The 27977-nt window shown below is 47.6% G+C and overlaps 2 protein-coding genes and 1 pseudogene across 5 annotated transcripts in view; 1 reads left to right on the forward strand and 2 right to left on the reverse strand.

Moving 5' to 3' along the window:
• Positions 1 to 405: 405 nt before the first annotated feature.
• On the forward strand, positions 406 to 1097 carry LOC118527277 (divergent paired-related homeobox pseudogene; annotated as a pseudogene).
• Positions 1098 to 2998: 1901 nt separating this feature from the next.
• On the reverse strand, positions 2999 to 10175 carry LOC118527275 (protein CD300H-like). 3 transcript variants are annotated; one of them, XM_036079013.2, is made up of 4 exons: positions 9940 to 10175; positions 6132 to 6489; positions 4838 to 5023; positions 2999 to 4177 (listed from the first exon to the last, which is right to left on the reverse strand). In XM_036079013.2, the coding sequence occupies exons 1-4, from the start codon at positions 9977 to 9979 to the stop codon at positions 4000 to 4002; spliced, it is 762 nt and encodes a 253-aa protein (XP_035934906.1). In that variant the 5' UTR covers positions 9980 to 10175; the 3' UTR covers positions 2999 to 3999. The 3 variants fall into 3 exon arrangements, with proteins under 3 accessions (XP_035934906.1, XP_035934907.1, XP_035934905.1); XM_036079014.2 differs by having other exon boundaries at positions 4838 to 5002; positions 9940 to 10174; XM_036079012.2 differs by having other exon boundaries at positions 4838 to 5095; positions 9940 to 10162.
• A 7713-nt stretch (positions 10176 to 17888) lies between these two features.
• LOC118527269 (CMRF35-like molecule 2) overlaps positions 17889 to 27977 on the reverse strand; it is a 35299-nt gene continuing 25210 nt past the window's right edge. Inside the window, exons 3-4 of one of the 2 annotated variants that reach the window (XM_078066042.1) lie at positions 19908 to 20240; positions 17889 to 18417 (exon numbers count right to left, since the gene is read on the reverse strand). In XM_078066042.1, the coding sequence (XP_077922168.1) occupies positions 18239 to 18417; positions 19908 to 20240 (512 nt within the window). In that variant the 3' untranslated portion in view covers positions 17889 to 18238. The remainder of the gene's footprint in view (positions 18418 to 19907; positions 20241 to 27977) is intronic. The other variant, XM_078066043.1, reaches the window with a different exon arrangement.

Raw genomic sequence — 27977 nt, forward strand, 5'->3', positions numbered from 1 at the left:
TATTTTTTTTCAAGCCCAGCTAATGTCTTTATAATCATTATTCTGAACAGTAGTTCTGACATCTTTTTTTTATTAAGATTTTGTTTATTCATTTGAGACACAGAGATACAGAGAGAGAGAGAGCATGAGCAGGGGGAGAGGCAGAGGGTGAGGGAGAAGCAGGCTCCCTGCTGAGCCAGGAGCCCGACATGGGGCTCAATCCCAGAACCCCAGCATCATGAGCCAAGCTGAAAGCAGACACTTAACCATCTGAGCCACCCAGGTGCCCCCTGACATCTTACTTATATCCATACTGATTATGTCCCTGACAGTCAGTACTGCCCTTTATTCTCTCTTTTGAGGTGAGTTTTTTCATCTTATCATTCTGTCCAGGGAAGAATAGATGAACAAGGGCTTGACACAGGACCAGAGCATGGGGACCCAGCTAGATGGGATGGCAGGCGCAGGGGACCTTCCTAAAGGAAAGGATCAGAAATATTCACAAAGGAAACGAACCATGTTCACTGAGAAACAACTGGCAGATTTAGAATTCTTGTTCAGCAAGAACCCATACCCCGCTCCCAGCCTTCAGAAAGAAATGGCCTCGAAACTGGAGATACATCCCACCGTACTGCAGGTTTGGTTCAAGAACCACAGAGCAAAAGTCAAGAAAGCCAAACAACAGCAGTTAGCTGGGGTGGAAGTCAAGACCAGCTCTTCCAAGAGACCCACGGATGCCGCTCCAGGAGCCCCCGATGGTGCCCACCCTGCTTCCCTAGTTTATACAGACCACCCCGTACCTTCCTTCCAACTCAGCATATGCTCCAATTTTAAGGCTCTCCCAGACCATTCTTTTGGCCACAAAATAGTCCATTTCGGCTGCTGCCGAGATCCTAACATCTACTCCCTATATCCCATTACGGAATCCCAAATTCTTTCCACAAGCTTCACTGCTAATTCTTTGGGTTCTTCATCTCCACCAAGAACTTAGTGAGCAAAGCCAGACACAAAAGGTCACCTACTGTAACAATTTGCAATGATTCCAGACGAGAGACAGAGTCGGGATCTACCCCACATGGAGGCATTTCAGAAACGGGCTTCATGGGGCGCCTGGGTGGCTCAGTCGTTAGGTGTCTACCTTCGGCTCAGGTCATGATCCCAGGGTCCTGGGATCGGGCCCCACATCGGGCTCCCTGCTCCGCAGGGAGGCCTGCTTCTCCCTCTCCCACTCCCCCTGCTTGTGTTCCCTCTCTCGCTGTGTCTCTCTCTGTCAGATAAATAAATAAAATCTTTAAAAAAAAAAAAAAAAAAAAAAAAAGAATAGATGAACAAGGGAACAGAAGACTAAAATGACAACAATGACCCCAGAGAAATATACACTAAGCAAATCAGAAGAGACCTGAACAAAAAAAAAAAATTAAAATTAAAAAAAAGAGAGATTATAATCAGACAGGTGAACAGGAGAGAGATACACTGGATCCTGTGTGTACTTTGGTCTGTTTGTTAGAAAACTAGATCCCAAAATTATAAAGAAAGAATAACACATATGTACAAAAATAAAATTAAATACAATGAAAGGATAGAATGTCACTGTAAAAATGAAAATTAAAAAATAAAAATAGAAAAAAGAATGCATATCAACAGACAGGTGAACAGAAGAGAGCAATATACTATATCTTGAGTGTATTTTGCTTGGTTTGTTAGAAGAGACCACATCTCAAAATTGTAAAAAAAGAAAAACTTACATATATATACAAAATAAAATTAAATACATTGAAAGGATAGATTATAACTGTAAAGATGAAAATTAAAAAAGACTTTAACAACAAGAAAGAGAGAAAGAATATGATCAGACAAGTGAAGAGAACAGAGCCGTACACTAGATTCTGGGGTTATTTTGGTCTGTTAGTTAGAAGAAACTGTATCCCAAGGTAGTAAAGAAAGAAAAACTTATATATATGAAAATAAAATTAAATACAATGAAAAGATAGAATGTAATTGTAAAAATAAAAATTAAAAAAGATTTTAAAAAAAGAGTTGATACTATAAGAAATTCGTTGAAAAAATAAAGAGAAAAAAACATTAAAGTTTAAAGACTAAAGAATCATGGGGAAAACACCATGAATTGTATATACTATTTTCCCAGTGCTGGAGTTTTGCAGTTCTCTATGATTGGTAAACTTTGTCTTAGCTGATGTTCTTGCTGATCTTCTGGGGGAGGGGCCTGTTGCACTGATTCTCAGGTGTCTTTGCCCCAGGCAGAATCGCACCATCCTTGCCAGGGGGGCATGCTAATTAATCTGCTCCAGATTGCTCTATGTGGCTTTTGTTCCCTAAAGGCATGCTGCAGGGCTTTAGAGGTTGAGAATGAATGGCAGGCTCCCAATCTCCAGCCCTCAAGCCAAGAGCTCAGGGCCCCACTACTCAGTGCACCCTCAGGGAAAAGCAGTCAATCACTCCTGTCTCCCTGGTCTCCGTCCACTTTCTGTGCTCACCCAGCCTATGACTAAGCATCAGGCACACGACTGGGTTTCCAGTCTCCAAAACCTGCAGACTCCTGCGGCTCATAACCATGCCACTCATCCTGGGGTAGGAAGGGGATCTCACTGGTTCTGCCACTTGCTGCACCCCTGCTTGGAGAGAAGTCCCCCAACCATGTTGTGGTTCATGGTTTATGGCAACCTCAAGCTGAGAGCCCATGCCTGGGCTCGCTGATTGCAGCTGGCTTCCCTGCTCTGATGCCTAGGAACTATGCCATACTCAGGCACCTCCGATCTTCTGTGACCCCAGGGATCTTAAGATTAAGATTCCGTTCTGCTTCACCACCTGAGCACCTTCAAGGCAGGGATGTCCCTTACTGGAGCAGACTTCTAAGAGCTCTGATTTTGTACTCTGATGCTATATCACTTTCTGGTGCTGGCTGATGGAGGCTCCCCCCACCCATGGTTTATCTTCCCATATATCACCTCAGATTCACTTCGTCTGCACCTCCTACCTTGCAGAAAAGACAAGCCACTAATTATGGGAGCACATATTTGAAAGGCTTAATTGATAAAATTTCACCAACCACAGTATGAGTCCTATAATTCAGTAAGGAAAAGAAAAACCCAAGAAAGATGGGAAAGACTTGAACAGAAGAGGGAATGCAATAGGAAGTGAAAAGGTGTTCACCATGATGACAGCCAAAGAAACTCAAATTAAATCACAAGAAGATTGGGAACAACTTGGCCACATAGAATGTGGTTGGGGCCGAGAACACTTCTTCACCGAGAGATAAAGAGCCCACAAGGAGTCTGCTGGGCTTATTGCCTTTTGTGGAAATATTTTTCAGGCTCCCTGAGTGCTACTTTGTTCTCCTTAAATGCATAAGCCAGTGACCCTCAGACACACCCCAGTTAAGGTCAGGGTTCTCCTGCAGGACAAGTGGGTACATGCAGCCAACAAGCCCATATGGGCTGCTGAGTAGATGCATCGGCCGTGGGGGACAGATGTACTGCCTGGATCCCTCTCTCTCTCCTTCTGCTATAGGTAAACTCTGCAACCCTTGAGTCTGTGTGCATGTTGTCTGTTCTCAGTGACCTTGAAACCTGCATGGGCCTCTTTCCTGCTCACACTTACCTGCCTTGGTTGCAAAGCCTGGCTACCATGTGGATGGTGAAACAAAGCACTATTTCAAACTGGCAAAAGTTAACAATATAAATGTCTGACACACCAAGTAGTCACACACAGAGGCAGGGCAATAGGAGCCCTCAGTCATAGCTGATGGGAGCTAAGTGGGGCCACTAACGGGTTTGGAAAATCATTTGGCATTATCTAGCATGGTTGGGTGTGCACAAACCCTAAATCCCAGCAATTCCATCCCTAAGTATGTACCCTAGTGAAATCATTTCACATATGTACTAGGTGACCTGTACAAAAATGTTCATGGCAGCCCTGGCTGTGAAATAGCCCCAGATGGGAACAACCCAAAACCGTCAACAGAAAAATGGATAAATCAGATGTGGTGTATCTTATCTTCTCTCATCTGAAGGGCTGTGTGTCTGGGTAGCATATCCAAAGGCATGAAGGGCTGGAGCTTTTCTTGGTCGGGGTCCTCACAAGGAGGGAGGACTCCCCGAAGCCAGCACTGAGCATGGTCAGGAGCAGGGACACCTCCAGGATGACCAGGAGCAGGAAGCGGACCTTGCTAAGCAGGGACCTGTGGGGGACACAGTGACAGACACTGAGCTGCCTCCTCAAGAGGAGGCCCCAGGTCCCTCCTTTCTGCCCCCTGGTCTCTCTGATCCAAGACCCTGTGGACCTAATAACCACATTTGGGCCAGACTTGGATATCTGGATATACTCACTCCCAACCTCTCAGCTCAGCAGCTGACTTTGAGCATTAAGTAGGCCGATACTGAGAGGAGAGAGAGGGTTTGCCTGGGCAGGACCTGGTTTCCACAAACAGCTGCTTTATCCGAAGCCCCGCCCCTCCTTTTGCCATCCATACTCCCAAGAGCTCAGTTCAGGTTGGGACTGTTTTTGGTGATTTCTCACAGGTCAAGGTCTACATAGGCTGGTGCTACATAGGTTCTTGGTGAATATTTGGTGAGTGGATAGAGAAAGGAAGGAATGTTGTGTTGAGAGGCTGCCCTGGGGGTTCTCAGGAGGGCAAGGTCACCAAAAAGGAGGCCCTCCCTCACCTTGGGCTCCCCTGGCCAACCGGGCTGTGCTTGGCACTCTCTGCTAGCAAGTTAGGAGTCCTATGGAGTGCTTTCCCGTTCTCCCCAGCAAATCACTTTGCACATCTACTTGTGTGTGTGTGATATATTTCATTGCATTTATTCAAGCATGTATTTATTTATTTATTTATTTTTACCAGTTTTTGGCAATAAGGTGAGAAGTGATAGAAGGTTTGGGGTCAGAAGTTCTTCCTCCTCTAGTCTGAGTGGCGGTGTCTCTGGACAGGATATCGATGTTCAAGGAGGGCCGAAGGTTGTCTTCATCAGGCCGACTCTGTGCCCCACAAATTGCCCACTGAGGCCTGTTAACCCAGAGGACGGCACTGAGCATAATCAGAAACAGGGGTACCTTCAGGAGAATGAGGAGTAGGAAGTGGATGCTGCCAAACAGGGACCTGTAGGAGGGACACGGAGACTGGCAGGTGTTTCCTCCTGGACATGAGGCCCAGGCTCTGCCTCTCTCCCACCTGCCTTTGTGCTCAGGTCCTGTGGCCTCAAAAATCAATATCAGCATCAAAGCTGATTGGTACCAGGGCCGGATGGTCCCGCGCTGAGGACCCCAGGCTCCTGCCCTTCAGCTCAAGCCTCAACCTTGAGCATCCAGATGCAGCACACGCATGATGATGTGGTGGTGAGGAATGGGAAAAGGAGACGAGGGGACGCAGGAGGACCTGGCTCCCAGAAACTCTCTGAGAGTTCACAAAGCAGAGGGCACTCAGGGACTGAGCTTCTGGGGCTGTCACCTGCCCCTAACCAGACCCAGGCCTGGCCAGAGTGTGGCGAATCCCTATTCAACAGCATCCCTATCTGCTCTGCAGATGGACATATCATAATCCAGGACCAGAGAAGCATCACCTTCCCCATTAAGCACTTCAGCATCCCTCATCTCACTGGAAACAGGAATGTTGGAATGTTGGCACAGGAGCTAAACCTCAGGTCCCACCCCCACGCAGTGCAGCCCCCCTGCCTTGTCCACCCTGCCAGAAGACTGCAGAAGTCAATTCAGGAAGTTTGACAACAGGGACACACAACCCTGTGAGCACAGGAGGGTGGCACAAGCTCCCTGGTCCTGAAAGAGATGCACAGCCCCGAGCTCTCCATGTGGACACCAGCCTCAGAGTCCTCAAGTCCCATAGCTCTTGTCAGGCCTTGGGCTAGTGGCAGGGGCCTTGGATGTCACACTCCCACCTTCCCTCACTCTCATGGGCTCTCACACACGCATGCACACACATGCTCTTTCACACTCATGCACACTCCCACCCACCCACCTTTCCCACACACTCACACCCACATAGCCCACTTGGTCCCGAGTCTCTGAGGCCCAAATACCAGGTCTGGCTCTTTTCTCCTGAGTTGAGATTTGCTCAGACGCTCTGCAGGGATTAGCTCACATCCCTTCTTCCGTGGCAGCAAAGAAAAGCAGGGTCTTACCTGGGGGAAACAAACACTTGAACTTGGAAAAAAAGGTCAGGCAGGAAACCATGGAGTCCTTCTTCATGCAGTATTGTTGCAATCCCACACCTGTATTTTCCTGCATCATCTGCAGTGAGGTTCTCCAAGGTCACTGTGAAGGTGAGGTCTCCAGAATGGTCCACGATGGACACGCGGCCACTCCTCATCTTTTCCTCAGACCCTCTGGCGGCCACAATCTGGTTCCAAAGTGGCAAGCACGGTTGTCGGCACCAGTATTTGGTAAATGTCTTATATTTCTCCTCGTACCGACACTGCACTCTCAGGGATCCCCCCATGATGCCCATCACAGTGCTGGGGCCACTCAGAGACAAAAAGCCTGAAAGACACCATCAGTATTTTCTTCATCTGAAGAGCCTAGGCTGGAGGGGCCTTGGGGTTCAGGTCCCCTGGAAGCCCAGACGTCACCCTGAGGCTGGAGGGGGGAGGAGCAGGAACCAGGGAGGTATGGGCTGTTGGCAGATACAAGGGGGGAGACCTGAGGAGATGCCTGGTATGTGATTCTGGGACTCAAGAGGCCATGCCCAGCCTGTGTGTGCTCAGCCAACAGGGGAGAATGTCGAGGGAGAAGATTTTGGGTGGCCCCAGACAGGTTCTGGGTCCTTAGACGTGTCAGTCCTGAGAGGAAACAGCTGTGCCCATCAATCACCAAGAACTGAATGACGCCACTGAGTATACTCTGAATAAATGGATGGATGGATGCATGGATGGATGGACCGATAGACAGATGGAATAGGAAACAGGAAACAAGAATGGGAACCAAGGAAGTCCAGATGAAGCGCAGTATTGAGAGCTAGAAGGAAGCCTTCAGCTTCTGGCTACATCCCCTTCCCAAATGATCATCTGTAGGCCCCAAGCTTATAACCCCTGCTTGTATAGGTGGAACCTCCTGCTCATAGGTCTGGGTCACACCAGAGATGGGCATTGGCCAGGGGGTATAAAGGGGCCATCAGGAAGGGGTTCATTTTGGCTATGATTTAAGGACAACCACACCTCGATTTCCCTCCCGGGATAGAATCCTGTGGCAACACTTGCCATCACCTAACACCTTTAGGGACTCCCTGCTCCATGCTGCTCCCTCCTCCACCCCTTGGCAGCCACCCACCAACCTTGGCATGCCCTGGGCCTCATCTCTAGCTCTTCTGCCACCTCCAAAGTTTTGACATTGTCCTCCCTCCCCCAGTCACCCTGGAGGCTCCAGTTTTAAATAATCAGGATGTAGCCCCCTAAACTCTGTGCTTCCTGTTTAGAGAGCCCATGCCGGCCCCAGACACCTGAGGGGTCCTCATTACTCCAAGGCATGGTTGTTGTCTGACCTGCTCTTAACAAGGAAGGGTGGGTAAGGGGATACTGAGAAACAATTTGGGCTAAATACCAAACTTCTGAAAAAGAATTGTGCATGTCCTCTACCTACCTATCATCTATCTGTCTGTCCGTTTATCCATCTGTCCACCCATCCATCCATTCTTCCCTCCCTCCATCCACTTATCCAGGCAATATATCATCATCCATAGAATGTGAGGCTTTCCTATTTTTTATACTAAAATTAGAAGAAAAATTATATTTTTTGCTTCTTTGTTTTCAGTCCCTTGCATTTTCTCACTGCATTTCCCGGCAAGCAAGCTCGAGTGGCGCACTGACCGATATTCTCCATCACAAGTCTATGTGCCTCTTCCGCCAATAATCTGCGGAGCGGTTGCTCTCAACCAGGGGTGATAGTGCCCCCCCCCAGGAGACATTTGGCAATGTCTGAAGACAATTTTGGTTGTTACAGCTTGAGGGGTGGGGAGTTGCTACTGGAATCCAGTGGGTAGAGGCAAGGGATGCTGCTAAACCTCCTACAGGGCACAAGACAGCCCCTCGACACAGAATGATCCAGCCCCATTGTCAAAAGTAGGGAGGCTGAGGAACTGTGCTCAAGTGGGCAAAATGTCCCAGCCTGAGGCCCTCCAGACACAGGCTTGGGGCTGGGGGAGTGGGAGCAGCAACAGTGAATCTTCTCTGTGCAGTTGCTGCCGACGGGGGCTCCGGCTGTAGGGGGTGCCTCAGTGGGGGTGAGCGGACCCCTCAGAGCAGGGTTCCCACTTTGCCTCCTCTTTCAGTTGCTTAAGCCCCAGCTTGAAGATGTGGGGCTGCTTCCTCAGGGCTGGATGAGAAAACATTTTCAGGGATGGTCTGTTACACCCAGACCCTGAGCCTGAGCCCGCACGGTGTCCCCCCACCCCACCCTCTACCCCTACAGCAAGCTTCCTGCCCACCAGGGCCTGGAAAAGAAACTCCTGACTCCCAAGTGCACCGTAGGACATTCAGCAAAACCCCTGGCCCCTCCCCACTAAATGCCAATAGCACCCTTCCCCCAGTGGCAAGAGGCCAAAACTGTCAACGGGCATTGCTTAACGTCTCCTGAGCAAACTCATCCTTGCTGGGAGCCAGTTTTGGAAGAAGAGGGTTTATTCAAGAGAACCTGGGATAGAAATTCCCAGGCAAGAAGGCTGAGCTGTGGGCTCCTGTCCTTGGAATGTCCTCTGTCCTGAGGAGCGTGCCGTATTTTGCAGCTCTTCCTTTGTGGCGTCTCTTCCCTACCTGTCAATCCTGAAGGGTGAGGGTGCTCCCCCCTATGGCTCAGCTGCCTCTCAGGTGCTGCTCGGTCCTCTCCCGCCCAGGGTTCTTTCTAGATCCCACAGATGGTGCTTGCTCTATACCCATTAAGCCTCTGACGCTTCCTACAGCTCTGACTTGTAAAGATACTGCTTTTAGTAATCTTAAAAAAATAAATATAAAATAAAAGAGACCTCGGGTTCTCTGCCTATGAGTGTTAAGGGCAAGTAATTGGCGAGACAGACAGATATATCTCCTTTAGAAGCAGGAAGCTGGTTTAGCTTGAGGTCTCTTCTGACCCTTGTGTGTATGCTCCCCCTGCTGGGCTTGTGGTGACTTGCCCACAGCATCTCTGTTGCTGGATGGTCACAGACTAGAACCCAGACTCATGTGTTTTCCCTTTGTCTGGCGTCAGTCTTCTTACTGGTCAACCAGCTCCTACGCATTTTCAGACTCAGGCTTACAGACCAATTGAATCATAACTCTCATTAATTACAGAAAGTCTCTAAATATCATTGAGATAAAAAGTAGGAAAAGAGAAGCTTGCATTGCTGGAGGCTACCTTCAAGAATGAGACTTCTTCCCTGAACTCTTCACCATCCCAATGCCAGAGTGATAAACCAAAAGGATCCTCATCAGTATGACCTACTTGAGAGTCAGTATAATTTTATATTTCAATCTGGCTGATCCTAACCCTAAAGGGTTGTGGGGCTGTGTCTTTTTATGCCCGAGAAGCCCAGTGTCACTATGCAGGATACATGTGCTTGATACGGGCCCTCTCAGATTTATCTCAGTAAATGTAACAAATTACTTTTTAGATCCTCAAATTTATAATAAAATTACTTTACCTATCCTGGTCACCAAAATTTGGTGTTTTAAATATGTTTTATTTTTTTAATTTAATCACTTCACTAAAGCATTGTTATTTAAACATTGGTGAAGGTTTAAAAGTCTAAGATGTGTTTGTTCAATCAGCTTTATCATGCAGAGTATCTTTATGTTCTGAATTTTAGTGTCAATTTCTTTAGCGCTCTCCCGTGCTCTCACGTGCTCTCCTGTGGGAACCATCTTACCACCTCCTCCCCTCTTTGCTTGTATCCTCCTCTCCTCCTTTCCCCATCACCAGCCTTACCCCACACCATTGTCACCTGACCTGCCCAGGCCCACTCACCTGGGACACAGAGGAGCAGCAGAGCTAATGGCAGCCACATGGTCTTGTCCCACTGAGGTGTCTCCAGCTGCAGCTGAAACCTCCTCACCCAGGGTTGGCTCACCCCATCTCCCTCTGGTGTCTCTCCAACTGCGGCTGAAACCTCCTCCCCCAGGGCCAGCTTACCCCGTCTCCCTCTTCTGCTTTTCTTGGCATTTCTCTGTTTCCTTTTTCAGCCTCTTGGTTCTTTTCTCAGAGCTGCTCAGAAAATGGGGGAAGTGAGGGGCTCAGGGCATCGTGTGGTCAGCTGATGGCTTGCTGAAGTTCATCCTCAGAAACACATTTGAATGGACAGTTCTTGTTTCTGTTCCCTCTGAGGATGATGCCCTTACCATAACTTCACCCGCAGCCGACACACCCTTGTGCCATTCAACCAGGCTATCACACTGACTTCCATCTAGATTTTCTGAGCAAGCCCCCGCCCCTCCCCTGCCCCCCATCTATGAATAGCAAATGTCCTGTGACTGGTGTGGCTGGCATGAGCAGTCCTGCGAAGAAAAGGCATGACCAAGCCTTCTCTGGACAAAACACTCTATTTGCAGGGCCCAGTGCAAAATGAAAATGCCTTTGTCCCAGAATTACCAATAATATCAAGATAGCAACAGTGGAGCATTAAATCAAGCCCTTCTGAGTGGGGGTTTGGTGCACTTGCAAAGGTGCGTACCCATGGGCCGGCCCCTGTCTCTGTCTCTTCCTGGAGCAGGGTGTGAGGCTGGGTCCCCTCTCGGGGTGTGCTCTGCTCTTCTCAGCCCCCAGCCCTCAGTCTGGCCCCACCAGGTCCCAGAGTCCTTGAATGGGTTTCTGTCTTGGTCACGTGCTCTTGACCAGGGCCCAGCACTCTGGCACCAAGCCATCCTCAAGCCTCACCTTTAATCTGTGTGGTTAAATGATCTCCAAGATTCTCATGGCTACAAAAGTTTCAGTATATTGAATGGTAACTCAGGAGCACTTGGCCAGAAATGTGCCCAATGACATGAAACAGCCAGGGGGAACTTATAAAGGCAGGTGCAAATTTGGGGTGTCTTATCCAGGAGCCCAGATTCACGTAAGCAGAAAAGTCTAAAATTCTGGGATCCCATTGTCAAACATTCTTAGCTGGATGTTTCAGTAAGTAACTTGCCTGCTTGTTTTTTGCTGTACTGGTAGACCTCATATATTCTGATGTTTTGTGTGTGCGTGCATGGGTGTGTGTGTGTGCGCACGCACCTTCCCCTTTCGTGGTGGGAGGTCATTTCCCGCACAACGCATTCAACAATGACACAGAACTGACAGAGCTAGGGAGGAGGAAGTTTGCTAGAAGCAGAAGGATTTTTTCAATTCATTAGCTTCCATTTACTTGGGCTCCATTGCTCCCTCGTTAACCCTTAGGGTTTGGGTACATGAGGAGGTACAAAGATTCATATTTATCTTTTGTACCCTTTTCTCACTAGTCCTTGTGACATTTGCCTGAGAATTATTATTTTCTTTTCAACATGACCTTAAAGGAAAATCATTCCCCCTCAAATGTGATTCCCCCTTGCTATGTACACTAACACATTCACAGGTCTGACATCTCTGGGTGTGGGGGGTGTTATTTTGTCCACAGATACTCACGGGCGGGTACCTGTTCCATGGATCCAGCCCTGTCCTCCCTGAGTGCTAGGGAAATGCTGGGAAGGAGTGGGAAGCTGGGATTCCTGCTTTCTCACATTCCCAACACGGTAGAGAGGCTGGGATATTAACATGAAGCCCACTCCCCCATCAAAAATCATCCAAAGACAACCAATTAGCTCTTTCATCAAAGGGCAAACACACTGCCCCAGTTTCACCCCATCAGAGACCAGGGTGAAGGTGCATTCCCTCCCTGGGTCCTGTCTCCCATATCTCCCTCTACCAGCTTCCTTCCAGCTTCAGACTTACTTCTTTCCCTTCTCCAGGACCCTATTCTTTGGAACCTGGCCCCGCTAGGCAGTTTGTTCCGTCATGCCTCTGAATGAGGCAAGGCACTCGACTCATGCCTCACAACCAGCTTCTGTCCTGCTGGTGACTGTTTGGAGACGAGTTGTTCTGTTGAGTGGGGAGTGGAGGGTGCAGGACTTTTAGGAGACCAAGGAGCACGGGAAGAGGCCTGTGGGGTGGAGAGATGGGACAGCAGCCCCACAGGGATTGGAATTGGGAAAAAAGTATAGTGGCTTGAAGGATATTTTGAGGAAGGGCAAAGCAGCATGTCCTCTCTCTCCAGAAAACTACCTGTGAAATCCACATGACCCATCATGCTCAAGGAAGGTGGAAGGCCAGAGCAAGATTGGTCTGCAGGGGGTCCTGGCCTTGCTTGTGGAGGAGAGGATGAGGCCGAGGGTGAGGGGTCCAGACTTTTGGATACTGAGAGGGACCACCAGGGGGACACATGTAAGCAATGGCCCATCATCCATCTAGACCCCGTGTCCACTATATAGGTTGTATGAGAGAGAACACCTCATATGTGCTACCACGTGGGGTCAGAGCTGGGAGAGACCCCACCCAGGAGAACCCTGAAGGTAAATAGCCAGGTGGACAGGGGTGGAGGATCTTCCTCCGCTTCAAAGAGGTAATATTAGATCGGAGATGGAAATTTGGGCAGAATTGACACAAGGTAGGACACAAGTAGAATGAGAAAGACAGGCAAAGGTAGACCCTTGAGCTTGGCTGGTCTGCAGGTGAGATGGAGGGGAATTGTGGGAGAGCAGCCAAAAAAGCAGGATAAAATCAGGGGGCAGAGGTGCTGGACCCCAGGTTAAGCCTGCAGGGAGGCCCCTAAAGGCTTAGCCTTGGTTGGGCAGCATGGCTGTGCCTCAGAGGGGCTTCCCTGGCAGGAACCAATGCTTGTCTCTCCTGAAGCTCTGGGCTCAGGAGTCAGGTCAGAGAGGAAGCGGCTGGGGCTGTCCCTAAAGAGGGAGCTCACTGATGTCACCCTGTTCCTTGCACAGGGCCCTGCTGTGCAACCTTCACTTTGTGCCCTTCACCTTTGTGACGGTGCCCCTGCACAGGGTCCTGCTGTGGACTGTGGTGTGGCTGATCCAGAGTCGGGGGGACCCAGGGGGAGAATAGAGTCAGCCTGAGCAGGAGAAGCACAGCTCCCACGCCATCAGCACCCCTGCACCCTCTGACCTCTCAGCAGGGAATGGGCAGTGGTTGAAGTTCCGAGAGAGATCTGGTCCCTGTTAGGTGGGGACTCCCCTCATCCTGACCTCAGGAATAAACTCTGGCTCCCTCCCTGCTCTGCACAGGTCGGGGACCCTGGCCTCCGCGGTAGCAGCCAAGAAGCCTCCTGTGTGGATCCTCCTGATGCCTCTTTTCCTTGTGACCCTGGAGTGGCTCTGCCAAGGATAATGGACTATTACAGCGTTCAGGACTCTGGCCAATGATGGGTTTTAAAATCCAGACCATCCAGTAATTATAAAGCCAGAATTAAATCAAAAAGCTTCCGAGTGTTCCACATGGTCAAAGACCCCTGATGGGCCAGGTGTACAGAGGTCTGCTGATTCCACCTCCTCCTGGAGTAAGAATCGCCTGAACGTAAGATGGAAGACAAGGTTGGGCCATCTCTGACCCGCATCCCATCTGTTGGCTCCATATATTTCCTATTAAATCTATGGCTATCCTGGGCTCTTTTGAGATTATTTCTTTGGGACACTATTTCAATCTTTGTGAGAGTAAGACCCGCCCATCCTAGAGGGTCCAAAGTGACTCCAAATCGAACGCTAGAATCATAATGTGTCCAGCAGCTAGGAGGTGGAAAACAATAGAAGGGAGAGACCTGGGTGATGTCTTTTAATCCCCTCAAAGAGTTCCCAAAGAGGGCTCCCCTCATATAGATGCCAAATTTCATTGATCCCCAGGAGTCGATAAAGAAAAGCATAGGGACTTGGGTTTGGAAGGTATTTTCTGTGTTTGTATTTTTTTTTATTATTATTAGAGAGAAAGAGAGAGAGCATGTGAGCTGGAGGGGGAAGGACAGATGGAGGGTGAGAATCCCAAGCAGACTCCATGCCCGGTGTGGAGCCTGATGCAAGTCCCAATCTTATGACCCTCAGACCATGACCTGAACCAAAATGAGGAGTCCAACGCTTAACTGTATGAGCCCCTAGGCACCCCTATTTTGTTTGTCTTTAAAAAAGAGTATCATGGTATATATATACCTTACATATTAGAAAGCCTTCACAAGCTAGGTGTACAGTTAAATGAGCCTTTTTAAGCAGGAATACTTGAGTTACTGCCATTGCAATCAAGATCTTAATAGGGATGTGGATATCTGACTATAAATTTGTCAAAACTAAATGAAGTTACTCTTTTTCCTTTTGTAAGTAATAAGTGTTTTGTGGGGAGGGGCTTTGAAACAATGTAAATATCCATGTGTCCCCGTATCTACAGCAGTGGCCTCCAAGGACAGGGGACTCAGCCGGTGGTCACAAGAACAGTTCATTTCTGTCCGTCCATTTGTCCCTTAGCCCTCCTGGTCCTGCAGGTGCAGGGCTCCAGGGAGCATCTGGACTTCTCCATCCAGACAGGACAAAGGAGGGGCTCAGATCTGTCCCCTTCATGCCTGTGATGTTGTCCATCCTCCCGTCAGGTAGACCCACCATCACCCACTCCTGGGTATCACCTAAACTTTGCCCTGCCCACCCTCCCCCACCCCCAGCAGAGCAAGGGCAAGCCAGAATGCTGGGCCCTTCATGTTTAACTTCCTCCTACTCACACATCAAAAAATAACACAAGTCTTTTTCTATCTTAATTTTCAAAGGTATACGTATTTCCTCCCAACAAAATGTTGGGGTTTGAGGGGGGTTTCTCTTCTACTCACATTCTTCCTGGGCTCTGCTCTTTTTTGTGTCCATATTTTTTGAACCATTTTTGGGGAACTATATCTCTTTTCTGAGCTCCTTTTTAGTGAGGTCCTTGTCTGTCATTTCTCTGAGACCGAGTGGACCTACCTGACCTCTTGCTCTGTGTCCTGAAGCATTTCCTCTCTGAAGCAAATTCACCAGCCACCTTTTGCTGGCTCTCTGTTCCTCTCCTTGAGCCCGTTAGAAAAGGCGCTGGTTCGTTTTTGGCTCGAGCTTTCCTTTGAAGGAGGTCGGGGCTTCACCAAAGCGGGTGTGTCGGGGCTGGGTGGGGGGTCTTCTGCCGCAGCGGGTGGCTTCTGGTGGGGAACAGCTCCACCACATGCTGACACCTGAGCCCACGCGGTTCTGGGTCGCGTGTCAGGAAAGGGCGAGACCTCAAGGCCCAACAGCCTGAGTGTTACCGTGTGGGAGCTCCGGGCCCGCGGTCCCCGCTGCAGGGCTGAGTCACAGAGGGGCACTTGGCAGCAGCCAGCACCCTCCCCACAGCCGCCGTGCCCACGGCAGAGGCAGCACATTCCTCTTTACCGTCTTGCCCGACCCTAGAACGGATAGAGGCCGAATGGTCCCGTTACCCATGCTTAGATTTTCCTTACTTTGTCATGTCACAGATCCTGTGGTCAGGAATTCCAGCGGGTTGAGACACGGATGGCCTGTCTCTGCTCCATCATGTCTGGGGCCTCAGTTGGGAAGACATACGCTGGTGGGGTGACTCACATGGCTGGGTGCCACTGTCATCCGGAAGCTTCTTTGCCCGCGTGTCTGGAACATGAGCCAGGGTGACCCAAACAGGAGCTCAGTCCTGACTGTTGACCCGAGACCCTACAGGTAGCCTCTCCATGTGGCCGCCGGGTTCTGAGTGGGAGAGCCCCCAGAACCAGGGTTTCTAGAGACTGAGGAAGGGGCTACGGGGTTCCTCCTGGCCTGGCCTCGGACGTCACACAGGGTCACTGTCACCAGGCTCTATCTGGGCCTTCCGACGGGGACAAACATTGGTTCTTGGAGGGTGAAAAAATGCTACTCTTTTCGTATATAAAACATAGATGATCGATTGGTAGAGGATCAACTGATCGATAGAACATGAACATATACAGTATATCTTTGGTATTAAAATGTCATAGTGCGGCGGGGTAGGGGTGCACTTCCAGGAAGAGAAAATGAGTCAACAGGCTCCTTAGGAGGATAATTATGGAACAACGTTTGGGAAGCTCTGCTCTGGGCTACTGGCTGCAGGGCCACAGCCCACCCAGACTCAAGGGGAGGGGACATAACCCCAACTCTTAACAAAAGGACTGTCAAGAAATTTGCAGTCCCGTTTTTTAACTGCCACATGGAATAATATTAATCTAGTGTCTTCACATCACATCAAAGAACGAGGAGCCCGGAAGGGCTGAGCCCCCTGGCCCCAGTCATAAGGCCAGGGAACAGACTTGGATCTGCCCCGGAGTCAGCCTGGGGCTGGCCCACACGGCATCCCTGCAAGTGCATCTGTGTACTTCAAAGGTCAGTTCCCAAGCCTGCAGGGCACCATATGGCCCCAGGTGTAAATAGTAGGCAGACACAACGATGTTCTGCAATTTCTCTGCTTTACTCACAGCTCACAGACTGCATCCATGAATTGCATGAACTTATGAATATGTTTTGTTCGGGTCACAATACTTTTTAAATGGAGTTTGTTGCCTACATGTAAATATGAGCAATTTCACTTCTGGTTTCTCTTTTAAAAGCAGAAATGCCAGAAAACAGCGGGTCCTGCATGGAGAGTGTTTAAGACCTTCCTGCAGCTTCCTAGGGCTTCCAGGATACCACTAAAGCACACAGATTAGAAAGGAAGAAATAAAATTGTCCCTTTGTGCAGATGACATAATTGTGTAGAAAATCTCAAGGAATCTACAAAAAACAAAAAAAAAACAACTGCCAGAACTAAAAAATGAGTTTAACAAGTCACAGGATAAAAGATCAATACACACACACATACACATACATACACACATAAACATACCCACATACATGTACACACATACACACACACAGTCCTATTTCTATACCAGCAATGAGCATGTAGAAACTGAATTGAAATACACGGTGCCGTTCACAGCTGCTGGACAAGAAGAAGAAACACCTGGTATAAATCTAACAGAACATGTGCAACATCCATATACTAAAATTTACAAAACTTAGGTGACCGAAGCCAAGGAATATTTAAATAAATTGCGAGAGGTACCACATTATCAACACAGGAAAGATGTCAATTATCCCAATACAGTCTATTCGTTCCACAATTACATGTAGTTGCAAAAAACCCAAAACATCAGAAATGCCCATCAGGAGTGAAAAAAATTAAACAAATCATGATATGTAGATATCATGGAATACAGTGAAGCCATTTAAAAATTTATAGATACTGATACGGAATGATTTTCAAAATACATTTGGTGAAAATAGACAAGCTGCAGAACAACATGTGATATTTTTCTTTGAGGGAGGGAAAAATAAATACACATATATATGCTTTAGATGCACTGAATTTCTCCACATCACACACACATACACACACACACACTGGTTACAGACCTTACCTTTGGGTAGGGGACTAGGGCAGAAGACAGACCATACCATTTTACTTTACATTCTGTGTACTTTTTAAATATCCTTTTCCTAAAATCCACAGATAAATATAAAAGTTGGGGAATCTGTTCAGTATTTCACTATCTTCCTCTTGCTGAGGAGATGGCAAGTGGTGCATGAGGGAAGACTGCTTCCCCGGGTCACTGGTCCGGTTAACTTGGACCCACGGTCAGCTCTGGTCTCCTAATCCCACACCAGGACATGTCTGCATCCAATGCCTGAGTTCTGTGGTGTATGTAGAAGCTGGAGCTGGTTACTGAATTAAGAATATGCCCATCAGGGTCTGCTGAATAAGGAGGCACAAGCCACCCACATGGGTGGGCAGGGAGCTCCCTCAACAGCTAAGCTCCCACTCTGGGGACATGAAACACCCAGGGTCATTTTAATGGAAGGCACAGTTTCAATACACCCACACAAAGCAAGGAGAGTCACAAAGTTTATTGCTTACAGCTGTAGGGGAGAGGCGCCCAGTGAGCCTGGGAAGGGCAGTCCTCCATCCCAGACCACAAGCGAGCAGAAGACTGAGAGCAGGGTGGCAGGTCCTGTTACTTATAGGGTGGTCGGGACAGAGGTCACTGATCTTTCATGGGCTCAACTCCAAGTGGTTATTTTGAAATGTGTCCCAGGAAGAGCAAAGTAGGAACTTATGGAGGAATTCTAAGATTGGGGCCTTATCTAAATTTTAGATTTCGGGTGTAAACCGAGTTGGCATACTGTAAAATGCCTGGGCAGCAACTCATCAATACAACAGCTGATTGTTCTCAAAAGTTGTTTTACTCGCCCCAAATGGTCATGGAGAATGTGTGCTTTTTCTGATTGATGGACAGCCGGTTCTTCTTCAGCTCTGACCCAGTGGTTTGAACAAGGATGGTGCAGCTATTCAAATCAGCATCCGGACACCATGACTTCACGTAGGTCTCCCACCCTGGGCCATAGTGACACTGCACGGTCACTTGCAGGTGTAAATAGATGGAAGGAAATAATGAAGAAAAGAAAAAGTTTATGAATTAGAAAGGAAATATAAAATAGAGAAGACTAAAAAAGCCAACAATTACTTTTTAAACAAAACAAAACCCTTGCAAGATAGTCATGATAAAATGATAGGTCTGAATAATTGATACGAGGAATGAAAAAAAGGTACATCACACAATATCCTGAGCATATTAAAAAGGAGAGGTAGCAAGGGGACAGAGTAATAAAAGGATATCTAAAAAAGTTTATGCCAATAAATTCAAAACTTTAGGTGGAATAAACAACTTTCTAGCAAAAATGATAAAATATGCTAAAATTAGCACAAAAGTGTTAGACAACTTGAATCATCTTGCAACTATTTGAAAGAATCAAATCCATTATTAAAAGTCTCTAGAAGGGGCACCTGGCTGACTCAGTCAACAGAGTGGGACTCTTGATCTCAAGGTCGGGAGTTCAGCCCCACCTGGGTATAGAGCTTACTTACTTACTTAATTAATTAATTGAACCATCTCCAAAAGGAACCCCCAAACCTATAGAGCTTCAACTGACCTATCTGATAACATTTAAGGAATAATGTCTGTCTTACACAAAAAATTCCAGGACATAGGAAAAGATGATACAATCTCAAATCCATTTAATGAGACTAGCATACTCTTGATGCCAAAACCTGACAAGGGCACTTCAAAAAAGAATGTTGTAAACAAAAAAATCACTCTTCAACATAAATACAAAAGTCTGCAACAAAAATACAGCAAGTTCTATATAAACAAGATAATACATCATCACCAAGTTGGGTTTATCCCAAGAATGCAAAATCGTTTGAACATGAGAAGCATAATGAGTTAAGCATAATATACATTAACAGAGTCAAGGAGAAAAATCATATGATCATGTCATAGATGCAGACAAAAGTATTTGATAGATTTAAAGAGCCCTTTGACTGGGGAGGCCTTTTCAGACCTCATGAATCAACCACAGCACCCCCACTGTGCTGGGCCTCTTCCCTCTCAGCCCAGGTATGGAACAGGGCATGGGAATAGCCCCTATGAAGTCCCGACCCCAAACGCCAGAACGAGCAAGGACACGTGGGCACCAGAGGTCCAGGAAAGCATTGGCAGGAATTGGGGTCTCTGGGTCCCAGGGAAGAAGGTCCTTTGGTCCATGGATGAAACTGGGACCATGACCTTGATCTCTATGGACAATAGACTCAGGCACTGTGCTGTGCAGAGAAACAGGTGCCCAGAAAGGCTTGATCTGTCCTGGAGGAGGTGCTGGGAGCCATGAGAGCATCTAAGAGAAGGCCTGTCCCTCCCAACCCATGGGGTCAGTTGGGGTCCTAGAAGAACTCAGGACTCAACCCCCCTGTGTGACAGTTCACTCCAAGTGACCTTAAGTCACTGGAGAGGAACCTCAGGGACCAGGACAGAGAAGACCCTGAAGAGACACCTCCACACCCACACATACTCTTACCTGGGTCAATGGTCACTTTAACTTCGACCCCAAGGTCAGTTCCAGATCTCTCAATCCCACACCAGTAAGTGTCTGCATTGTTCCACCTGAGCTCCTCCATGGTCACGGTGAACGTGCGTGATTTCTGATTGTCCTTGATGGACACATGGTGACCCTTCTCTTCCCGCTCTGATCCATCGGTTCGAACGAGGATATGGCAGTCTTTCCACTGAGCTCCTTGGCACCACCACTTACTGTAGGTCTCCCACCCAGGTTCATAGCGACACTGCACGGTCAGTGAGCCCCGCAGTGGGCCACTCACTGCATTGGACACTGCTACGAGGGCAGATGAGCCTGAAAACACAAAGCCATGTGCTTGTCACACCCCACCCCACCCCCTGAGAGCAGAGCCACAAACTCCTGCATCACAAATAGCTCCTATAAACCCAAGAGTATGATGAGTTGAGTAACAAAAAATACATCTTCCACAAGACAGACCTTTGTCCTTCAAAACTCCCCTGGGTCAAAGCCACCACAGAAATCACCTAAGAGCACAACTACACATCTCAGAGAAACAAAAATGTCCACACTGAGCAGTGACAGCTTCTGATAATCCACTCCTCCCCCTCCCCGTGGTCAATGTCATCTGGAGAGCAAATGACCCAACGGAAGGCTCGGCCCAGTCCACTTCAGCCCATTGTCCTCGTGCAAAATGTGGGCTCTGTGGCTTCAGATCTTTTCATTTTTCTAGAGTAGCCAGGAATCCGGATTTTGTGTGGAACCTCTCAACTTGAAAACACTGGTGACCAGCACATAAACAGAGCAAAGGAATTTCTGTGTTTTTAGAATCCTAAGAATTATCTACAAAACTATCTGGCAAATTCATTAATGGGATAATTTCTTGATTACATGAAATTGTTTTCCCCTGAATATTGACTATTCGAGTTCTTTGATGGTTCTTGAATCTGTTCTATTGTCTTGGTTCTTTTTTCCCCAGATAGTTTATTTATTTCATAGAGTATGTATTAGCATAAAGTCCTACATTTAGAAAGTATCCTTTATAATTAAAATGTTCGTGTCTGTTTTAATTACACGTTCTGACCACATGTGCTGTGTGATTTGTGTGGCTTACACCTACTACAGGATGTCCTCCTCCTTGTTTCTACTCTCCGCCTGCACGTTTTTTACACGTTAAACGAGTTTTGAGATTAGTTTGTAAGTGTTACTGTTTTTATTTCCTAAGTTATTGATTTCTCTATTCTAGACACTGTATATAAACAGAATCCTACAATCATAGCCTCCTTGTCTGGCTTCAGCCACTTAGTATAATGTGTGTTAAGGCTCCAGTCCATGGTAGGGAAGGGCACATTTAGCTTATCCATTCATCAGCTGATGATATATGGGTTGTTTCAACATTTTAACCCAGTGAATAATGTTGCTATGAGCAGTTATGTACTAGTGTCTGTATTGATTCATGGTGAGGGAAGCTGCCACTGTGTTCACAACAGAAGTTCCAGGATGGGTTCTCTCAAGAGTCCATAAGAAGCTGCTGCGATTCTGAGAAACTCCCACCAATTATCTTCAACCTCCACCAGCAGAGTAAGGGTTCCCAAGAGCGAGACAGGAAGCCACCCTGAATCACTCATCTGACCATGCACACTTCAGCTGCCCCCAGAGGGTAAGGCTGCTCTCCCACCTTCTAAATCTCTGGCAGGTGCTTCCATGGACAAACTCCAGCCCATAGAAGGAAGGTGACTGGAGGAAAGGTTATTCCCAGGTTTTTCTCAGTGATGCAGAAGAGGACTTAGAAGGGGTGGTAGTGATGTCAAACGTCAACAGATGAGCCTGTGCTGTTTGCCCCTTGATCAATCTGCCCCTATATTGTCGAGGACTGAATGTTTGTGTTGCCCCACAATTCCTGTGTTGAAGTCCTAAGCTCCAATGGGATGGTACGTGAAGATGAGGCCTTTGGGAGGGCATTAGGGTTAGAGATCATGATGGGGACCTCAGGATGGGATCAGTGCTCTCATAAGAAAAGACACCAGAGAGCTTCTCTCTCATTCTTTCTCTCTGACTCATCTATCTCTGTCTCTGTCTCTGTCTCTCACTCTCTCTGCCTCTCCTTGCCTATGCACAAGGTGGAGGTCACCATGAGAAGGTGGCTGCCTGAAAACCAGAAAGAGAGCTTTCATCATGAACTGAATCTGCCTGCACCTCTATCTTGGACTCCCCAGACTTCAAACTGTGAGAAAAGAAATTTCTCTAGTTCAAGCCACTCAGTCTATGGTATTTTGCTCTTATGACTCACATGCATATGTAACTCTTTTATGAACTTCCAAGTTAAGAAAATAATAACATGCAAGTGTTCCCAATAAGTGTTGTACATGCGAATCTCCCCATCAGTGTGTTTTACTTCTACACATATCATGAAGAAGTCAATGGATGAGTAAATGAGGTCATTTTATTTCCCATGATGACCTCCTTCCCAGAAGAGACACTGTCTGCATCCTGCCCCAAGCTATGTGATTCTGGAGGATGAGAAGGAACAGAGTTGGGGTTCAGATGTTCCTACCTTACTAGTTCCTGTCTTCTCTGAGCTTCAAGAAACAGCTGCCTCCAAGGATTTGACATCCAGCCCAGAAATAGACACCTTCTAATCTCTGTCTTTCCTCCCTCGTGACACCACTCATTGTGTCTTGGTTGTTGCACTGACCAAACTGGACAATGTTCTGGTTTTTGGCTCATCCAGAGCAGAGATTCAGGCAGGCTAATGTGTGTGGTTGAGCAGCTCTCCCGAGAACCTGTCACACCCAGGTTTTGTTCCCTGTCTTCCTCTCTCTACTCTGAGCTCTTCAGAAGAGAGGGTTTAGAATGTAGCTGCAAGTCAAGACCACTGTGCAGGCTTTTAAATGATCCAGATGTCTGAACCCCATTTTGACTCAGTGGGTCTCAGCTGGAGCCTGAGATTCTGGCTCCTTAAAAGTTCCTCAGGAATTGACATTATGTATGTTATGTATATATTTCTGCATGTATGAATCTATCCATCCATCATCCATCATCTGTCTATCCATCTATCTGCCAGGGATGGCAAACAGTGCCCTAAAAACAGGTACCATATTATTTATTTTTATTTTCTTTCCCCAACACCTAACTTAGAAGCTGTCAGGTAAAAAAAAATTTTTAATTTTTTTTAATGAGAAAAGGTCTGGATGAGTTAAAGGCCCTGCCATTTCCCCCAGGACAAAACCTGTCTGCTTTCTGCCCAGCTCCGCAGGTGCTCTGTCCTGAAGCACCCACCCCACTCACCTTGGACGATGGGAAGGAACGGAACCAAGAGCAGCCACATATCCTGTTGCCTGGGTTGTCTACCTGGTGCTCAGCTAATGCCCACTGTCCTCCAGGGACTGGAACTGAGCTCAGAAGCAAAATGCCTTCTATTTCTCTAAATCGTTCTTTTAGAGTTTCTCTCATCTACTTCCCTAATTTTTTTCTTCAGTTACTTCCTAATTTCATTAATTAGGAGAAAGGCAGTGCCCTCCTTTAGAAGCCTATGGCTGACGTGAGTTGTCTCAATGATTTGGGGAAGCAAAGCGTCCCACTGCCTACAGTGCCATTTACCAGGATGCAGGAGGAGCTGTGTCAGGCCCCTCCCTCTCAGGCTTCCCCCTGTGGTCCTGAGTCCGTCTGAGACAGAAGTGCCATGGGGAGATTTTAAGGAAGGAGAAGTGGCCTTTTCCCATCAGCTTCATTGTGACCTAGACACTTCCTCTGCCACCTGTTGGCATATCTCCCCTGACTGTGGACTAGGGCCACTTCCCAGTCCCAAACTGCTTATGCTAATGCCCTCCTAAGTGACTTTCCCACAAGGGCCCCCTCATCTTTCACATGTCCTCTCCTCCCTCTGTCCTCTGTCCCCTTTCCCTCTCCTCTCTGAGTCAATTCTTCTGTCTCCTTTTTTCTTTTATGTTTTCCATATTTATGAGGTTAGTTTTACCTCTTGGGAGGATTTGGTTTGGTTTTTTGTGTTTACTGTCTCTTCTAATCTTTGGATGAAATGTTTAATGTAGGAATTATATTTTCATTTCAAAAGCTCCATTTTGTTCTCTGCTTGCTAATGTTTTCAGAACTCTCCTCACCGTGTGGTTTGGTCCAGTCTGGTTTGGCCCTTCTCTTTTATATCTCACACAAGCCTCAAGGGCTGATTGTGGTTGGTCATCTGACTGTAATGGAGAATGAGCCCAGAACATAGCTGATCAGAGCTCTGAGTATGTGGGGGCAACACAGTTTGTGAAACAGGGGTGTCGGATTGTACCAAGTTTCCTTTGAGCTTCCATCCCTTCTTGAACTACAAGCTATGCTTTCACGAGAGTGGGCAGAGGGGTTTTCTAAATTCCAGAATGAAGAGGACCAAAGGTGGCCTCCAGCATCTGCTCTAGCTGCCTTGGATTCCCCAGATACTTTATGAAGTTAAAGAACCTCCTGGGGGATTGGAGTGTTTGTTTCTTGATCTAGGTGCTGGTTGCATGGGTATGTTTTATTTGTGCAAATGTATTGAGCTGTGCACTTCTAATGTGTGCACTTTCTGTGTGTATTTAATACTCCAATAAAAAGGTTTTAAATTTTACCGTGAATCTCTCCAAGCCATTACACCTGTGCTTACTTAATTCTTTAATTATCTTCCTTAACGGGGCCCCTCGGTGGCTCAGTCCGTTAATCGGCCGACTCTTGATTTAGGCTCAGGTCATGATCTCAGGGTCCTGGGCTGGAGCAGGAGTCCAACTCTGATCTCAGTCCAGAGTCTCCTTGAGGATTCTCTCTCCCTTTCCCTCTGCCTCTCCCCTCAGCTCTCTCTCACTCCCTCTCTATCTCAAATAAATAAATCTTTTAAAAAATAGCTTCCTTAATGGTCCTTTGTGTGGCTGTGGCACACTATTCCTGTATTGGTGGCCATTCACCATGTTTCCCATATTTGCTCTCGCAAATCTATTCTGCAGGCTTCCAAATCAGGTGAAATGATGTCATCACACTCCATGGACCTCTTCCCCTGACTCCAGGTAAGAACCCAGACAGAATACCTTCAGCAGCTATCTGAGCACTCCGCAAAATGAACTCCGCAGGAGATTGAGGAAGGAAACCAGACCAGATATAACAGCACTGCAGCTGTTAGTTTTCCAGTTATGTTTCCTTCTCTAGCCTCCTGCCTGAGCATGAACCCTACGGCTCACAGCCTGAAAGTGCGCACTCAGCAGGGACCCTAAGAGCTCAGGATGAGCAGAGAAAATAAGCCCTAGGGAAGAGGGGAGGCCGATTCCAGGAGTTTTCTTGGTGTTTATGTTTTCTTTCCCTCCTACCAGGTCCTCAGACACAGGACAGAAGCGCAATTCCACCTGCAACCGCTGGGGGCCGACAGCTGGAACTCAGAAGAAGGAGAGTCCTTGCTGCCCAGAAGAGCTAGGGTCCCAGAACCTGGCGGGGAATACCACTGCCTCTTCTCTCTCTTTGTCCTCCCTCTGCTTGGCCCTGGAAGCAAACCCCAAACACAGGAAGTACGCAGCAGACTGGGACAGAAAAGCCTCAGCTTGCCAAGCTTCCCAGCCAATGGACCAGGAAGGGAGGTGGGGGAGGTTCTGGGAGGTGGTGGAGGTTCTGGAAGGTGGGAGGGGATGTTGGGGGATGGAGAAGAAGAAGCCCCTGAAGAAAGGGACCCGAGACCTCCCAGGCTCGTGCCCCAGCTGTGCGCACCTGATCAAACCCTGGAGGCAATACCCACTTTGAGAGCTTGGGGAAGACCATCCCCAGTCACAGACTGGTCACTGGAGGGCGCACGTGGGGCCCATCCAAGCAGCACCTGCAAGGCTCCAGAAAGCTGAGCCAGCGCGCGTGGGAACCACAGTCCACAGAAGCCACATCAGCACTTGAAGTCCTAACCTCACCCACCAGCTGGACTGCCTGCCATTAGAGAAACGGAAGTTATAGTCAAAGACCATTCCGACGAGGGGATAGCATTGCTTTATATGTGTGTGGTGGTGGTTTCCTGAAATGGTGTGTGTGTTAAACACATAGAAGTGAACACCACCCCAAAATTGTAAGGTATGTAAAATTTGAGAAGCAGTAAAAACGAGAAGAAAAACTTTTCAAACTATGCACTTTAACTGGAGCAGTTTATTTTATCAAATTACACCTCAGTAAAACTTGAGAAAGACAGGGTAGGAGGGAAAAGTTTGAGGGGAGGCCAATGTTCCTGCCCCCCACCCCTTCATAAATACCTGGGTTCATAAGTTCTTCATAAATTTAAGGCCCAGGGTTCATTGAGACCCCCCAATCGCAGAAGAAGGCTCAGCTCTCGCACGTGAACACAGAGGTCTAGGGCCTGAAGGCAGCCCCTTCCCCTTTCTCTTAACTCTAGATGACTTTTGTACCCCCATTATGCCTGACTGCCATGTCTGTGTGGATTCCCCACACTTATGCTATTCAATTTGATTTTTTCCTGTTAATCAATCTCATGTCAATTTGATTCTAGGTCCAGCTAAAAGGACCTTGAATGGGACAGGAACTCAGGTTCCGCAAGAATAGGATGGGATATTCTTGCTCCCTGACACTTGGCATAGTCAGCAGGATACTTTAACTAGCTGGACACCGCTCACCCCCAACACTGCTGCAGGCTGAGACATCCTTGGGACATCTGACAGAGAGACAGTAGAAGGTAAGATTTCTCACCATGTCAGACTCCTGGAATCCCTATCTGCACAGGCCGATGGAACAAGAGTGATCAGAGTCCATTTTCTCTCTTTCTCAATTTAGATGAGCAGGAGAAAATAGTGTGGAACTAGTTCCTTGGGCTTAGTGACTCTTTGGTTCAATTTAGTTGAGTACTCTTGATTACTGAAGCATTTCATCCTAGACATGGTCTCTGTTTTCCTTGGTCTATATCATATATGTTGTTTGTCATCTGTTGCTAAGAAACATCTTGGAAGCCAAAGCTGCAAAATTGGGAGACACAAGTAGATCACTTAAAACCTATTAGATCGGGGCGCCTGGGTGGCTCAGTCGTTAAGCGTCTGCCTTCAGCTCAGGTCATGATCCCAGGGTCCTGGGATCGAGCCCCGCGTCGGGCTCCCTGCTCTGCGGGAAGCCTGCTTCTCCCTCTCCCGCTCCCCTGCTTGTGTTCCCTCTCTCGCTGTGTCTCTCTGTCAAATAAATAAATAAATAAATAATCTTTTAAAAAAAAAAAAAAAAACCTATTAGATCGCTCGCCACCCCAAGAGGATTCCCATGATAGGATGAGCTGGTCATGGAATGGGGTAGACGGAGACTAGTCACCCACCAGCCTCAAGAACCTCCATGCAGCAAGGTACACTGTATACAACCCACACTCCCCAACCCCATGACACATTCCTCCTTGGTGTTATTTAGGCTCCAAGAGACCCAAGGCTAGGATAAACCTGGTAGATTCTTCCGTTTGTTTTCTTCTATGTCCTAAGAGATTGGCTTTATGACCAGTGAGGATATTCTCTTTGATCTCCACCATCCAGGGGGTGCACTCACTGAGGTAAACCTTGGTGGCCAGTTCTATCTCTGTCAGGCTGTGCCAGTTCTCGGGGGTGTTTGTTAGGAGAGGTTCCAGCCCATGAGAACCTTTGTGGTCTCAACCCTCATTGCTTGTTAGTGCTGGAAAGTCCCATTCCAGAAGCACCTATGTGATGTCACAAATTAGAGGTCTGTGAGGGGAGGTGTCTCACATTTTCATGGGAGACTGGAGACAGCATTTCCACTATACACCACCCTTACTAACTGTGCACTGAAGGCCTTTGCTTTCTTGGGGTAATTTGGGGAGTAAGCTTCTGGATCATGGAGGCTGCATCATCATCTATGCCCTCTCCGGACACCTCTTGTGTCCTGGGGTCAGTCTCAAAAAGGCTTATTGGTTTGAGTTGCTGATAAGAGATACTCCTCATCAATGGCCAGATGATGGATCCTTAAATTGGCTACATTTTGAAAACAAATACATCTTATAAAGCATTCTCATTGTCCTAGTAGTATCATGAGTAGTCCTAAGGACTCCCTTGACAAGATAGAAGTTCGACTTTAAGA

This window comes from Halichoerus grypus, chromosome 2 (assembly GCF_964656455.1).
Source record: "Halichoerus grypus chromosome 2, mHalGry1.hap1.1, whole genome shotgun sequence".
NCBI lineage: Eukaryota > Metazoa > Chordata > Mammalia > Carnivora > Phocidae > Halichoerus > Halichoerus grypus.

Coding starts and splice junctions, on each gene's coding strand:
- LOC118527275 (XM_036079012.2), bottom strand. CDS start 9,979: ATGTGGCTGCCATTAGCTCTGCTGCTCCTCTGTGTCCCAG. Junction 6,490..9,939: donor GCTGCTCCTCTGTGTCCCAG/GTGAGTGGGCCT, acceptor GGTGTCTTTCAG/GCTTTTTGTCTCTGAGTGGC. Junction 4,178..4,837: donor CACCTTATTGCCAAAAACTG/GTAAAAATAAAT, acceptor TGTCCCCCACAG/GTCCCTGCTTAGCAAGGTCC.